The sequence below is a fragment of the Rhipicephalus sanguineus genome, chromosome 4, assembly GCF_013339695.2.
Source record: "Rhipicephalus sanguineus isolate Rsan-2018 chromosome 4, BIME_Rsan_1.4, whole genome shotgun sequence".
In the NCBI taxonomy this organism is placed as follows: Eukaryota; Metazoa; Arthropoda; class Arachnida; order Ixodida; family Ixodidae; genus Rhipicephalus; species Rhipicephalus sanguineus.
In genome coordinates, this window is record NC_051179.1 from 59,769,386 (window position 1) to 59,786,393 (window position 17,008).

Sequence of the window (17,008 nt, forward strand, 5' to 3'; positions counted from 1 at the left end):
CGAGGCATTGTTCCGTGCTCAAGGGCTTCGGAGGTCAACTATACAATGCTGTCCACATTCGTCGCGCTTCTCGCGATCCTGTCCACGCTACTGTTTTGGTATGTACAATTTCGTTGTCATTATCATTAATGGCTGCTCTGGTGACAAATTCCTGGCAAAAAAATATACTTGTATGCACTTGTAGCCATATATCACGCTATGCAAAACGACGCCTTGCTTTTGAGCCAGCGATGACGAGTAAACATAGCGAAAAATGATGTCGTAAGGTAATGATTTCCGTACTAAAACAAGATGATTACCAAATTAAAAGTATTTGTTATTTAGTAGAACGCTTTCTGTAAGTCTAAATCTTCGGATATTACAGAGCCTGTTGGAATATACCTTGGGGATATAATATTTTGCGCCAGAATCGGTTGAATAATAATGCATGGGCAGTATAATAGCGACGGCGACTTTTGCTTATCTAGGACGTTGAACGTCTGTTCCGATAAGATACTCTCGTCATATCCCCCGTTAAAACGTTTATTTTTGGAGCGAGCTGGGCACAGCTCCAGATTCTTGCTTCTACGACCATGCGATCGCTGATAAAATCCCTTAGAAACTTACTAACAGGACTCTCCTTAAGCTGGAAAGTAAGACCACTCTCAAAATAAATTCTCTGGCGAAATTACGTTGCCGGGTTCTGTGCGATGGAATCACGATCTAGCACGTCGTAGTAAGTTAGACCGGAGACGTGTCGACGATTCTGAGTTCTTTGACGTGCGCATTACACACGGCACGTGAGCTTCGTGCATACCGCCCCGATCAGGACCACGGCGGCTTCGACCACGACCATGGCTACTTCACTACGTATGCTATTCATGTCATGATATAGATTCATGCACACTATGTCATTCATGTCATGAAATGTCGCTCATCATGTCATGAAATGTCATGAAATGTCGCACATGCATGCATCGAAATGTTCTTGCATGCATGCACGTTCCGATGTGTACCTAACTAATCAAATCGTTATTAAAACGACCAGAACGAAAGCACGGCGCAGGAGGCTCGGTCTAGATAGACAAACAGATCAATAAGTACTCTAAAAGGGACTTTGCTTTCAAAATTTTATCGCAAAAAATCATCCACTGCTGTGATAATTCAACTAAAGGAATAACTAAAACCGAATCGGGAAGTCAAGGACATGGGCAGATACTGAAGGGTTGCTAAAGCGCCTGCGGTCGCTGTAACGTTGGCGACAAGTAGACGTCCCAGGAATTGCGTCTCAAGGCCAGACGACCCGAATGATGCAGCCGAGGTTCAGTATGAGAAGAAGGGTAGCTTTCTCGCCCTACTATGGCGCTGCTTTGCGAGCCACGGCATGAAAGGGGAAACCAGAACCGGCGCCGTCTTCATTGTGTTGCGTCAACAAACTTTGATGCACCGCTCTTGTTACATGGAAACTTAGTTAGGCCTCTGGCATCTGGATATTGGGGACATGGTTGCGGTATTCGAGACAAAAGTACGCGCAGCAAATGAAAGAAACACAAGTGCACGTGAAGGACACAGAAATAAAATAGATAGAAAGGTTTAAACAAGAAGTGTTTAAAAGAAGGGATGATATGTTGGTACCGCTCAGCACGCTAGTCAAATGTTGTAGCACAGCTGAAATTTCACGCTGGTTTCTACAACGTATACCGGAAAGTTTCAATGACAAGAACCACCGCTAGCAGCTTTGGGTGTGCCGCACTATAGTGGCGCAAACTATGATATCGAGGAACGCACTAAGAGGAGCTTTACCTGTTGACATTCGCCATATTCCAAAACATCTGGAAACGCAGAGTACATAATCTAGTCTGCTCTATTATGTTTTGTACTGCTCCAAGTGGCTTTAGAGGTACATGTTTATATTACCTCGGCTACTCCATTTCTACAAGTTCTGCAGCGCAAGAAAAATGATAAAAGGTGGTTACCGAATACCAGAATTTAACAAGTAAGGAAAGAACATACAACAGACTGAGACAAAAAGGAAAATGACATGGCGATGGACACTTCGCTTGCAGGAGTTGACTTTGCAATAGAAGGTTCACAGACACACTGCCCAAGTTCTAGCCACAGCACACGGACTCGCACATCAGTTCGTATATAACAACACACAGCTGGTCATCACAAGCACCCATCAAAGCCAGTGTCCCCTACATGGTACATGAAACGGCACTGCTGGTGAATTACTGCTGCGACAATGCTCGGTATGTCATATAACTCCTCTCAATGTAACGTCCTAGAAGACCTGAAATACGTTCTCTGCGAATGCAGGCGATACGCAACAGAAAGACGATCTCTGAAGGCGGCCTTGCACCTTCAACAGGACTCGTGTTTAGAACTGCGGCACATTCTGGGCCCATGGCAAAACAGCACCTGTGCGTTACGCGCCACGAAAGCGCTGCTGACTTTCTTGCGGGCCACAAGCCTGACCGAAACTTTGTAAACAGTGTAGTCCACGTATGTGTGTGTGGTTATCAGTGTATATATCATAATCATCACCCTGGAGCACCTGGAGTAGCATGGCAGGCGAATAGCCAGGCAAACATCTCTAGCTTTTCATTAAAACATTTCTCTCTCTCTCCTCAATGACATCAGGTTACAACCAGGTAACCTGCCTGGTTAAGCTTGCCATTTGCGTCAAAGCACACTGTTGTATAGTGGAGTAGTTGCCCATTTACAGTGGCGCACAAGACAATGTTCACGCTGAAGATTGCAGGACTCGGTGCGGGATCTCAGTGTAATTCTTTAAGCACTCAGTGCTGCTTCCATTAAGCGTCGATAATTCTCACTTTCGAGTTCTGAGAAGCATGTGGCCTGATAGCGTCATATAGCCGCTTCATGTTACGCACCAAGTATGTTTAATATCTCTTTTACAAATCGGCGTCTCAAAGGGCATGGAAATAAGTTAATCACCTCCTACGCTTCACTACAGATATCATCATCATCATCAGCCTGTCTACGCCCACTGCAGGGCAAAGGCCTCTCCCATGTTCCGCCAATCAACCCGGTCCTGTGCTTTCTGCTGCCACGTTATACCTACAAACTTCTTAATCTCATCTACCCACCTAATTTTCTGTCTCCCCCTCACGCGTTTGCCATCTCTTGGAATCACTACAGATGTACGCCTCATTTATTCTCCGATAAATACATGGCGAGATATGTTTCTTATGCTACACACGAAATACACAGGCAAAATGTGTTGCATAGTATTGCATATTGGGCCACCCACACTGAGCAGGCATGTAATTGTTTTCTTGACATACGATACGGTGCTCTAAGAAGCAATATTTCGCTGCTTTTAGAACAATTCTCTTCTTTCTCAGCAATTTCCTTAATGGCGATGTACGTGAAATTGGTAACTGAAGAATCAGGTTCACAAAAGTACGCAATCAACTTTCCCACATTTACCTCACGCCGCACACGGTAACGTTGTCCGCATGTTTTGAATAACTCTTGGAGTAGTTCTACGCAGCTGACTCAATGTTACTGGCAATTTATGCTAGGCATAGATGGACCCGCTGTTACCGTAGTGACCGCCACAAGATCGAAACAGAAGTTAAAAATGCACAGAACAAAAATCTAGTGCTCAGAGAGGGATTGGTTATGCACGGTGCGTCCTTTGCTGTCCCTTCGGTACTTCAGCGTTCGCCCATAATACTAGTCTACCATTCGAAGGCGTGGTATGCTAAAAGAACATTTCATGCGTTGTGTCGCGCTCGCGTACTTTTTTTAAAGTCATTTTCTTTTTTCTGCCTGTTTTAGGTGGGCACGACGGATCTTCACGTTCTGGCATGGCAAGGGAATAGCACATCTTACCTTCTGGCAGTACATGCGCTTCGCCTACGACATCTACACCAAGGTATCTGTACAGGCACGTAGGCAAGGGGGGGGGGGGGGGGGGCCCGGCCCCCCCCCCCCGAAATTCGTCCAGCTTTCTTCCCGGCAACTTTTTTTTTCTTTTTGCCATGGAAAGGCTTTCTTTCGAACAATTAGGCCTTGCCCCCCCCCCCCCCCCCCCGAAAAAAAATCCTGGCTACGTGCCTGTATCTGTATATTCATTCAATTTAAAGGATAAAGTCTAATTTTACGGCATGCGACCTAGCTATAACAAATAATTGACAATACGCCATAACAAAACACCCCACTTAAGTGCTGTGTTACGAAGATAACAGCTTATAGACAATTGTGATATATTGCTGCAGTACTAGCTCATATGTCTACTGTTTTCCACTCACTGGTCAAGATGATAAATAATTTTTGTCAATAATCAATCACTTGACACAAACTACTGGCGGTATTGTGTGCAGGGTAATTACTGTGAGACGCTGGGAGACATTTGTGTTTAATATAACTAGGTTGAAATGACGCACAGTAATTCAAAATAAAGGTCTTGTGATCAAGTAGGACAGCACATTCGAAGATACATTTACACCACTCGTATTTATGTATTCATTAGCTCAAGGGTCTCAGAAGGCTATTGCATGGGGATGGGCAGAAAGAAGCAGCAGTTCACAGTTAACATGATAAGCAATGGCTCATTACGGTGCTAACATAGCGATGTAGGCGGGAACGTCGTTCCGGTATTGTGCCGTATGTAGGGAAAGAAAACAGCTTCTTGAAGTTCTTTGTACAAGTACGTTTCGCATACACGGTTTTAGAACGACAATAGCGTGATGTGCCATGCACATCGCGCCATTGTCATAAAGCCGTATGTTGCATCTTCATAAGCACGCAAAAAAAAAAAGGAAACGATCGTGTATACTCTTCATAAAAAGAACTACATAAACATTCTTCCCTATTATCATGGTACCTACAGCATAAGAGCTTATGCTGTACTTCCAGTATAGCTCACCAGCATTAACCAGTAAATTAGTTTGTCGCGTCCACGTCAATGCGATATCACTTTGTATGCAGCGTTTATTGCGCCTTTGTTGCAGCCACTCAACGAGGTACTCCGCAGTGCCTATAGGCGACATGGTCGTGTGTACGCGTAAGTAGGTGTAACGATGTTTTCTATCGTTGCCAGCGCTGTCGTCACAGTAACATGTGACCCTCTGTGTAAACGTTTCAAGTACGCTTCTATCGTCTTCGATCGAGGGAAAGGCGTTGTTTTCCAGAACTGTTATTCTAACCACACTCAACGTATATTTTTCGCTTAACTTTCAATACATATTTCACGAACGTTTTACACTTATCAAGAATTCGGCATAAAACAAAGGCTTTGACAGCGAAAGCGAGTTTCAGCGTTGTACTTGAATGTAGAAGTAAGGCGTGCGCGCACGGGCCCATGACAAGGGAACGAGACAACACAGAACTTGAACTGCTGGAACAGTATCCCAACATGCGTCAAAATTTCTGATGTGTTTGGAAGATTTAGGGCGCCGGGTCGATGCCTTATTGACAGCGATGGTGCCGCTGCACTGCCTAGGGAAAAGCTGTGGAACTGGCGTTATTGAAATTTCGTTCCTTTCTTATTCTAAGGGGGTGGGGGGAGGGATGGGGCCATTTTTATAATTTTTCAATTTTAAATTGTCTGATGAGATCTACGGTCAAGTGCGCACAGTGTAAATGAATCATTGAATGATTATTCTCCGCGCACTGGAATTGTTGACACTCCTGAAGAGCAGTTCAGTGAGAGCCACAAAAAAACATAGTCTGTGCATGGAACTTTCTCGTTAATAATATAGCTTCTAAGTTGCGCGTATATGACACGCATATAGAAATACTATGTATATGCATAAGTATGTCAGGAACACCACGGGGACGACAATGACAAATATTTGCCCGGAGTGTTCACATAATTGCTATTGCAATAAAAACTAGTGTCACGATAGTTTCGAGAAGCATAACTGCAATATTGATACGAAGTTTCACTTAGTAGGGCAGGAAAGAAGTCGTCGAATTTCCGTAAATGCTAATGAATGCGAAGGAATCGTAAAATACGGTTAGTGGCAGCTCGCCTACAAGGAGTGACGTAACGTGCATGGTCAAACCATTCGACAAAATTTGCGCAGGTGCCGTAGCGAATGTATGCTTACGTTGCCTTCTCATACACCGCATTCCTTTAGAGTTCAGGTAAACAAAATTTATGCTATTCACTATTTGCTTATGTACACTGTAAGAGAATGAGGAAAACAATATGACCGATTTCTTGCAGCTCCTACCAGGGCACAGTGCCAACTCTAGTGGTTGGTGATGCAGATATCTTGCGCGAGATCCTGGTGACGAAATTCAGGAACTTTTCGGACAGATCGGTAAGTGCTGAAGAAACAGTTGAATGTTGTTTCCCGCTCTAAAAACATTATGGCCCCAATCCACGCTGTGAAGGTGGTTGGACAGCGAAGTTGTAAACGGCACCCAGAACGACGTCACTTGAATCGACCCATTGCCACGTCGCTTGAATGGTTTTCCGCATTAGAATCGTACATAAGTGAGATTGGCGTCTGACATTTACCGGGAGCGATGGCTAAGAAGTGCGTCCGATTTTGCTGACAGGCCATGCATATTTCATTGTACACAACCGTCTGACTCGACGAGTTTATAGCCATGACGCATTGCTTTGGGTCATTCAAGCCGTCGACGTCCATCAACCTCTCGACGTTGTCTTCGTCTATCTCCCCCTCGTCCGGGAGACGTTCGAAAGTCCGTGGGTTGAAGCGAATATTGTTGAACTTTAGAGCGGACTCTGGGGAAGAACTTCTACTAAATTTACGATCTACACCCTTGAAACGGTTGAGAGCATTGTACCTTCGTCGCTTACGCTGAGCGCATACAAGGAGCGGCGTCGAGAACGTCTATTAAATTTAGAATCTAGCTGCACCCACGAAACAGAGCGTCTGAGCACGACGCCTTTTTTTTTGCCCACGCATTTATTGCCCGCGCGTTTTTTTTTCTGCCCAGGGGGACTATACATCGTCGCTGTAAAAAATAATTTAGTACTTATATTCAGCTAAATATTTTGTTGTCGACAAAACAGACTGCACGCACCGCTGCAGTGCACATTTACTCCGGAGCCCATGCAATTTAAGCCAAGGCGTATGTGTGAGCTCTGAGCGATGCATTCAGGAAGACAATACCAGCCTTAATGAACCTCACTAAAAGAAATATAATCACATCAAGCGCCGACCACTTCAGACACTGAACATGGAAATTCAGCTTTGCCGTGTCACGGCTGCTTCCGTACACGTGGTCATATTTGTATCATCTGTTAGCCATTAGGGTACCGTGGTGGGCAGCTGTCAGATTTTCTTGGTATTTACCTGTGCGTTCAAGACAGAGAGAGAGAAACTGATAAAGGATAGACAGAAAAGTTACCCAGACGAAGCCTACGGTTTGCTACCCTGTATTTTGGAAGGGGAAAGTGGTGTAAAAAAATCGAAGACAAGAAGAGTATGTGACGACACTGCAAAGTCCTGACAATAGCACCGTCCAAGTACGACACACTAACATTGTCAGTGAGCAGTCACAATTTATAATTCAGTTGGGTTTTTTGAAGAATCCCCAACAATGCCCCCAGAACGACTCGCATTGAAGACCAGGTGGGCCAGTGCCCTAAGATTTTGTTTTTTGCTAGAGGGCGCTTGTGAGAGAGCGAATTGTGGTGATGAAGACTTCCGATTTCAAAGCGCTGGGAGAGAAGAAAACTAGAAGAAATCGTTAGTTTAAAAGGTTGCCTAAAAACGAGAAGTAAACGTGTCGTCGTCAAGTGCTGAAAGTCTTCGTCTCATTCTTTCCTCCTAACTTCCTTTCCTCTATCCTGCCCCTTTCCGAAGGCGTAGGCAGGCGTTGTGACCCACTAGGTGGCAGTTGTCAGCCTGCTCTATCTATATTTCCTCTGTGTCCTTGTGTGCTTGCTTATCGAAATCAAATAAATCAATCAATCAATAAATAATAATAATAATAATCACTCAAACGCCGCTAAACAAATCACGAAGAAAAAATACTCGGCTTCAGATACCACGTGTACGTCTTGCACAGGTAAGCAGCGTAACAGTGAGAGTGTAGGGAAACATCTGGAGGGGACCTCGAAGAAATTGAACTGTTTTGGATTCCGGTTTCGATACATTGTGATTCAACAGCAACATATAAAGCAGCACATTACACTTGAATAGTCAGTAAACAAGAATGTACTCCTTCACCGACGCGTCTGTATTTTAAAGAGAAGTGTCAGCGTGCATGTGCAACGTAAAAACAATGCTGCTTTATAAATCTATTACATATACATTAGATACACGGCAAGAGTGTTGGTTTAAAGAGTAATATGCCCGCATTATTTGGTCGCACACACCTCTTAAGCAAGAGATGCTCGGGTGAAACAATTGCCAGCTATGTATGTCAGTCTAACGCCGCTTGCTTCAACACCAGCACCACCACCACCACCCCATTCTGATAAAAAAAAAAGTTCAAATGCAACCTGTTCGTCTGAGAATGTAATAATAATTCATTCTTTCGGACTATGTATGGTGCGCCCTTTACTCGCTGCAGCTGTCTCAGACCGTGGGAAGTGACGTGTGGAAGAAGTCCATCCTGAACCTTTCTGGGGATGAATGGAAGAAAGCGCGAGCAATCTTCACGCCTGCTCTCACCGCAACCAGGTTGAAGACGGTAAGTAGATATGCAAGGCTAAAATTTTCCACATGGTAGGGCATTGCTCAAACATTTCATTACTTTGATGTTTCTGTACATTGTGCGCATTCCGGAGAGTAGCCTAACAGAGGTTACGGTTTCGACTCGCAAATCGATTTGTTCCTGGTGTGAGGGCTAACGCTTAAAATAGCGTGCGCCTTTGCCACGTTCTGCGTGCGGCTAGCTGCTTGTTATGAATAATAGGGGCCAATTTCACAAATAAATTTCTTCGTGTAAGTGTGTGTGTGTGAGTGAGTGAAAGTGTGTGTGTGTGTGTGTGTGTGTGTGTGTGTGTGTGTGTGTGTGTGTGTGTGTGTGTGTGTGTGTGTGTGTGTGTGTGTGTGTGTGTGTGTGTGTGTGTGTGTGTGTGTGTGTGTGTGTGTGTGTGTGTGTGCGTGCGTGTGTGTGCGCGTGCCTGCGTGCGTGCGTGCGCGCGCGTGCGCTCTTCGGGATTGCAAGTTATTTGGTCTTACAAATAAGTCTAGCGTAAGACGTTTTTGAGAGTGCGCGTCCATATTTACGGTTTCATGACACACCTTAGCGCGGCGCGCACTTATAAATATTCATCGCCTTAAACTGCGTTGACTTGAACTACAATATATCAGGTTTCAACACACGACAGCTTATACACCAAACAACAACAGCAACGATAATAATAATAATAATAATAATAATAATAATAATAATAATAATAATAATAATAATAATAATAATAATAATAATAATAATAATAATAATAATAATTGTCGTCCCTCTATCTCAAGACGTTGCCTTGTTCTGTTGATTTGGAGCTATGTTTCTCTACGCCTTCTTCAATCACAATCACAGATTTTGGCCAAGATGAAACCCATTGCTGGAAGGATGACATCACGAATCGTGGATGCGGCAACCAAAAACAAACCTGTAGACTTCTTCGAGTGAGTTTTCAGCTTTCTGTGCGAGCCTTCGTTACTCTGGTGTACATGCCTCTTAGAAAAGGGAATTCATTTCCCTGGTATTCGAATAAACAAGTCATCATGTCAGCAAAGCAAACAAGTAATTTCTTGAAATAAATGTGAAATGAGAGCTGAATCACGCGTAGAACGGCTGATCTGTGTATGACATTGAGAAGTATCTAATAGTCCACAGCTGCCAAAATCAGCACTTTATAGCATAATACAGCTAAATAAAGATGCTCAGCGTCATGTGGCCCTTTATATACTGTATAGGATTAGCAATTTTCTGCGTGCCCATTGAGGTTTACAGTTACACAAACGTATTCCACCTTCAGTTTACTAACGTATATTGTTCGAGTTCAGTAAGCGCACTGCGAACAAAGTATTTCCCTGTTTGAAACTCGTATCAGGTTCATATTAAGAGAGTAAAGGCATTTTACACGCACGATGAAACGCGTGCTTGTCCGAATTGTGAGGATCTCTTTAGTCTTTGAAAACACTCTGGTTTGAATGTGAAGGTTTCGGCTGGTTGGCACCCCACTGCCCAAGAGATTAACAGTGCGAACAAAATATTAACGATGTACGAAGTGGAGACACAGACAAGCGCTGATTTACAACTAAAAATTATTCCGGAAAACACGGATTAAAATTTATTTCGGAAAACGTACACATAAGTAAACGCCACAGGCAGATCAACGCTACTACGCAAGTGCGCAAAAAAAAAAAAACAAGAATCGCGATGCAAAAGAGACGCGACATTTGAGCCGACAAATTTTTCATAAAGAGTCATGAAGGATCTTTGTTTACAGGCTCGCCAGCAACACGTCCCTCGACATCACAGCTGCTCTGAACTACAGTGTCGACATGGATAGCGAGAACGACCGGGACCATCCCCTTATGAAATGTCTTGAAGCTATCTATATGGGTCCCAGTGGCTGGAGAGTCGTGATGTTGTGTGAGTTACAGCTTTTTTTTTTACACTCTAACACAGGCGCATGTACTACCAGATAAGTATCAACACAACTATCGCTAACTCGACAGCACGAAACACATTTTTAGACACTTTGTTTTCGTATACAAACTCCGTGATCCGCACTGGTTGGCGCACAATGATCTTATCGATCACCGAGAATGGCGCCAAACCGCTGCCACAGTATGTGGATATTTATCGCGCATAGCGTTTTTGTATAATCCTGCATCGCTGGAAGAAATCGACCCCATTTTTACAGAATCATTTTACAGAATCATCGACAACGCTGAGAGGGTGGCATGACTGAACATCGCAGTTAGCATTTCAGGGTAGAAATAAGAGCTTAATCTTTTCCTACTATGAGACCGTACGTCTGTGCTTGCAAAGGAAAATATCGTGCACCCGCCCCGATGCATTGTTATCCGACGAATGTAAAATATACGCATGTTCCTGTATACATCGAAAGGCAGTTTTTGCTAATTATTATGTGAGTGCATCGAATATTCTCAGGGCACGGCTAGGTCTTTCGGTCCCAAGGTGGGAGCGGCCGTCTTCGGGCTAGGAAACTAGCGTGACGTATTAGACCTTAATAGCGTTCTTTCATCTATCCATCCGTCAGATTTTCTACTGATGTCATTATGTCCCAATAATGACGGAGTTGAGAACTAACAGACAATCAACCCAAGCAAAGTATAGGGGATGTTATTTGTAGTATGTGTGATATAAATGTGAAGAAATTAAAGCGGATGCAAAGATAACTTGGCACCGGCAGGGACCGAACCTACAACCTTCGAATAACGCGTCCGGTGCTCTACCAATTGAGCTACGGCGGCGGTCATCCTCCCGTCCACTTTATCGGGTATATCTGTGCCTTTAAAACTGGTAGTGTTACTCAGCGCCGCTCGTGGCCATGACTCGTCTAAGGCTGTAATATATGCATTGATGTAGCAAAAAGAACATGTTCGCAATCACTAAACGCTTCCTAGCATTTTACTTACTGGCTGTCGAAGTGGCGCTAAAATTCTTAGAAATCATGTAAGGCAATATTTCTTTGATTCGAAATGGATTGTTTAGATTGAGAGTCGGGTTATTCTCAACACATGTCATATACAGTACAGATACATGTGTGCATGGCAGCTTCGTGCCTCGATAAGCACTTCCGACTAGACTTTTGAATTGTATGTTTGTTGCACAGCAGTTCACCAGGTTCGCAAAAACAGAAAGTAATATTTTCGGGCTTGTACTATACAGGCTCGGTATACTGAATCGTCCACTGAACCAATAAAAATGTCGGAACTTCACCTGAAACTTCTTCACAGTTCTCATGACGACTTTGTACAAGGCTCTACAACCTGATTATCCTCCGAAGTCAAGCACCGATGTATTCAAGGCATTCGTGTCACACTTAATCGAAGAGAGGAAGTCGAAGAACAAGGTAAAGTTGAAAACCACTGAGTAAAAATTCTCTATGATGCGTCACCTTTGGCGCACTTTCGCCCGACTTATAACGACAGCGCTCCTCACAGAAAACCTTAATTGTTTGTAAACTGTTCATGATATTGTACATCAAGCTTAGCGACAAAAAATATGAAGTCGAGCATTTTTGAAGTTTTAACGAAGCCCTCTATAGGGTAGATTGAATGACCACTATTATGTAGAAACGTTCTATTTAAAGGGACCCTGCAACACTTTTCGAAGTAACTGCCGAATGCCTTCATCAAAACGGCTTATGAAAACACGAATTAAAACACGAATCGACTGCCGCAAAAATTTTTTTTGAATCCATCAAGTACGAAAAGCGTTACAGGGATTTGTCGCAGACTTCAAGCGCTTTTCTCTCTCCTCTCATACGAGCGAGCTACGCAGGGGGAGGGGAATGACCAGGGGGCAAGAAAATGCGTCCATTCGTCAGCACGCGTCATGACCTTGAGAACTTTCTTTTCTTTTTTTGGTTCTTCGAACGCGCGGCTCACTTTCAGAGAGATCGCGAGCGCTCGCGAGGGCACATGGCGGCATCCCGCGGCGGCTGCGGTAACCATGCAGCTCACCATGCTCAAATAAGCCAATGGCCGTGGACTTTCCGTTTATGGCATCGTTTGTCGAGAGCAGTGGGAACGATTTTTAGCTGACTTTGAGAACTAATTGTAAATTCCAGGCCGCGTGCTGCGCTATAATGCTAGGCTAGCGTATTTCTCGGGAGCCTCGACTACCAATCGGCAGCGTTTTTTGACCATGCCGAAAAACTGTTCCAGGGCCCCTTTAACGCATGGATCAGTCTATGAAAAATACTTAACTGTCTCGCACCGAAATATTTCTCGACGCGATACACAGACGCTGCACTTAATAACTGTCGTGTCAGAAACATATCAGGTCTCTCTCCCATCGCAGACAACACGTTTTTCTTCGATGGGAGAGAGAGAAAGAAGAGGAAAAGCATGAAGGTTAAACAGACGAGCGTCCTGCTTGCTGCCATGCACTGGGGATAAGGTAATGGGCAATGGAAAGAGAAGGAAAAGGAGATAAAAAATACGAGTGAGTGAGTGAGTGAGTGAGTGAGTGAGTGAGTGAGTGAGTGAGTGAGTGAGTGAGTGAGTGAGTGAGTGAGTGAGTGAGTGAGTGAGTGAGTGAGTGAGTGAGTGAGTGAGTGAGTGAGTGAGTGAGTGAGTGAGTGAGTGAGTGAGTGAGTGAGTGAGTGAGTGAATATACTTTATTACAAGATCCGGCATGTTTGTGGTCCGGGCTAAACCGCACAGGTAGATGCGAGGCGACCTTGTCTCCATATAGCCTCCCTGGCCTGCTAGATAGCCCATTTTCGGTATTCGACCTGCGAGCTGAGCAGTGCTAGCCACCACTACTCCCGCAGGGCCTCAGGAAAACTTGTTGATAGGTTGGGACAGTCCCCGTAGGTTGGGATAGGTTGGGACAGTATGTAAAGCACCGCGGCATTTACGTCTAGGCACAGGTGCGCAATTTCAAGCACATAGCCTCCAATAGGTCTTTCTTTTTTTGCATGAGTGCGCTAGTGTGATACGGGAAGTTTGTTTGTCTTGTCTGATCATAAGTGGACACATCGGCATGGTCTCTTAACTATCTAGCCTATCACTTTGCAGGAAGAAGACGACTTTCTTCAGGTGTTTATGAACGCCGACTACAACTGGGAATACGAAACAGAGAACAAATCTGACAGATCTGAAATAAAGAGTAAGTGTTGTCTGCCTCTACATATTGCACGCAGCAGCATTTGCATAAAGGAGGCGATGTCCCATGGAAACCTGCAGTAGGCTTGAAAAATCCCAGTCTCTTGAAATAGCGACCGTCGTTCATTGTCCTGCCCGTAGTGTCTTCTTCAGATTAACAATTTCCAGGGCTGGTGAATAACAATCGTAACGCTGTTGAAGTATGCTGAAGCTTAGTACGTGCTACAGGCATAAGTCCTGAATAATTATGCATAGTGCACATGAAGTCTAATGAATGTATTGTGGCTCAAATGTACTACAATGTGCGGGATTTGTTTTCAAGATAGGAATACCCAGCTTCAGGTTTTTCTTTTTTTGCCCCAGTAAGACTGTAATCTTTGAATAAACAGTTCATCGTGAGATTCGATAGGACTTGCGTTTCTGTAAGCAGAGTTCAAAAGCGCGGTGGCACCAGTCCTATACTGGTTTTTCTTTATCGCTCCGCCTTTTCTCGCTTGCCCTTCATTCTACTAGGATGCCTTTTTTCCCCTTGAGCTGCGCTAAAGCGCAACATTGTATCGGCGCTCATGTCTTTTCAAGGAAGTGGGTAGTTAGCAAGTGGTACCTTTTACTTTAGGTTGTTCATTTATGCTTATGCACTTCTACTCCTGATTGTATAGTATTGTTAAAGCATACAGTTGCTTGCTGTATGGGAAGTAAAAAGAAAAACAAAGCACTCAATGTGATTGGAAACACGTTTTTCAGAAATGTCGTTGGATGAAATAACAGCCCAGGGTATAGTGTTCTTCGTTGCTGGAGTAGAGAGCGTCTCGACCACCCTCGCTGCTACCACTTACTACCTGGCCCTTAATCCTGACTGTCAAGACAGAGTCATTGCAGAGGTAGACAAGGCACTCGCAAAGGTATGAAATGAATGCAATGCTGATGCCCTGCAACAGACAAGTACGGACTGTATGGCAGATACGGCTGTTTGATAAGTTTGATAATTCCTGCAAGCTATCATCGCCCTCACAGTTAAAGGGACACTAAAGAGAAACAATGAATCGGTTTAGATCGATAAATTGTGCTCTGAGAACTCTAATGTTGCTAATTTGGCCATCATAGGTTTATTAATACACGAGAAAACAAAGTTCAAAGTTTCATTTTTAAATTTCGCGCCGAAATCTCTCCGCGTGACGTCACGGATTTCTAAGTGTATTAGGAGCGGAGCTCCTTATAGCATCACCTGGTCGGTCGTCGCTCCATCCGGCGTGTCCCCGCCGTGGCGTCTCCCGTATCATTCAATAGATGGCGCTGTCCCATAGAGATGCATGCAAACTGCAGTTGGGTGACTATATACTAGATGGCGCTGTCCCATAGATAGAAAAAAATAAAATAAAATAAAAATAAAAATGATAAAAATTAAAAAATAAAATAAAAAAGAAGAAAAGGAAAATAATCAAAGCGGCGTATCGCTTTGATTACTGCTGGGCGAAACCACTGAACATTTCACGGTATAACTATGATTGCTTCAGGAGCTTCGCCCAAGCTCTTCATCATTCACCCGTGGATATGCTGTAATTTTTTTATCGTACTTTGGCGCCATTGGCTCTACAATATTACCCCAAACTTGGTATGTTAAGTATATGGCCCCCTCAGAGGACAATGCACTTCATCATTACCGATTAAGAACTACGTAGTCCGTAGTAGGCGCCGTCAAAACATGTGACGTCACGGCGAATGGTGCGGAAACTTCAAGGTGGCGTCGCCACCCACATTTTGTTTTTGACTGTTTTCTCGCTTACTAAGCGTCTTCTCGCAGCAACAGCAAGCGTGGTGTTTTTGGTATCGTGAAAGAGTACTTTACTAATATGAGAAAAATCGTTTTGCTCTTTAGTGTCCCTTTAAAATGGCAGACATGTGGTAGTTTTTTTTTTTATTGTAGCCTTTCATTCGCACAATTGCAACTTGCATGTAGGTGTCACTTTTGAAAGGCCAGCCGTAGCTTCTGGAGTGCTTGAGGAGGGGGGGGGGGATATATTGTCATTTTTCAAGCACCTTTTTCAAGCTTCCATTGGCCTGCAAAATATTCGCTAAAAAGTAGGGCCGGTATATGATAATGAGGTTTTAATCAAACTTATATACGAACAATAGGAAATACGGGCGAGTTAAAACTGCCGAAAGCCTGCCATCTATCGAACTTAAATAGCTAATGACTAACTCGCATCTCTTTCACTTTCAGGGTGAACTCACATACGATTATCTGCAAGAGATGCAGTATCTCGATGCTTGCATCAAGGAGGCTATGAGACTTTGCACTCCCGATTCAATGTAAGCGGCATCACTAAGCTGTATGTCAGTATGTTTACATGGATTCACAACGCAAAGTAACAGAAGAAGAGAATGTGTAATTATGTCAAGGTGTGCCAAAGTATATGACCTCGGACAGAATATAACAGGCGTCTTAGAAAAAAAAAAAGAAAGTTATGGGAGGTGATGGGAGGCCACTAAGACACGCTCACCTACGCGCGTGTTTTAGTGGCCTTTGGCATTTGTTCTTTTGGTACGTGATTCGCGCATGCCATGGGGCTTGCTCTGTTGCTCATACTGTAGTAGTAGTAGTACCTAACAGACTTTTATTCAGCCAAATTCATAAGCCGAGCATTTCGACCCCCTGCGCGATCAGTCGACGCTGTTCTTCTTCCCCTTCGGTGCCGACCCAGTCTATCCAGGTGGTGATGGAAAGGAAAGAGGGAGGATAAAAGCTGGAATGCTGAGCAGTTGGGCAGTAGAAAAGGCAATGTGACAGGTCTACATATGTAGATGGGCAATTGAGACAGCAGGGGTCTGATCTATATTTATAAAGAAAAAGGCGAGAGGGGGTGATCAGGCAATTCATGTGAAGTGAAGGATACTTCCGAAGTTGGTGAGGCAAGCCTTTATAATGCATAGTCATTTAAAACGGATATCTGTATTTAAGCACTGTTTAACTTCTTCACCCTTTTCAGTTGCAGGCACTCGCCGTTACCCTAACTCCTGCGGTACAAATACAGAGTTTGTTAAAGCTGCGTGTCACAAGTTGTGTGGGTTCTCCTTGCTTAAGCAATCCTTCTGTAAAAAGTTTTCAAATGTATACTACTCAGTACAGTCCATAACCTGTATTAGATCGGTTTCTCCGCTCAGTATACCCTGACCTAAAATTTCCGCATCATCTTCCTAGTCGGGTGGCGCGGGTTCTCCCCTGCGTCTTCTCTGGACCAAAATAAAGTTTGCAT

At 44.0% G+C, this 17,008-nt stretch overlaps 1 protein-coding gene across 1 annotated transcript in view; it reads left to right on the forward strand.

Moving 5' to 3' along the window:
- LOC119391234 (uncharacterized) overlaps nucleotides 1-17,008 on the forward strand; it is a 56,977-nt gene continuing 39,969 nt past the window's right edge. Inside the window, exons 1-11 of the mRNA XM_049415201.1 lie at nucleotides 1-98; nucleotides 3,790-3,886; nucleotides 4,965-5,017; nucleotides 6,185-6,281; nucleotides 8,512-8,631; nucleotides 9,481-9,569; nucleotides 10,397-10,542; nucleotides 11,877-11,992; nucleotides 13,668-13,758; nucleotides 14,499-14,656; nucleotides 15,976-16,064. Of these exons, the coding sequence (XP_049271158.1) occupies nucleotides 46-98; nucleotides 3,790-3,886; nucleotides 4,965-5,017; nucleotides 6,185-6,281; nucleotides 8,512-8,631; nucleotides 9,481-9,569; nucleotides 10,397-10,542; nucleotides 11,877-11,992; nucleotides 13,668-13,758; nucleotides 14,499-14,656; nucleotides 15,976-16,064 (1,109 nt within the window). The 5' untranslated portion in view covers nucleotides 1-45. The remainder of the gene's footprint in view (nucleotides 99-3,789; nucleotides 3,887-4,964; nucleotides 5,018-6,184; nucleotides 6,282-8,511; nucleotides 8,632-9,480; nucleotides 9,570-10,396; nucleotides 10,543-11,876; nucleotides 11,993-13,667; nucleotides 13,759-14,498; nucleotides 14,657-15,975; nucleotides 16,065-17,008) is intronic.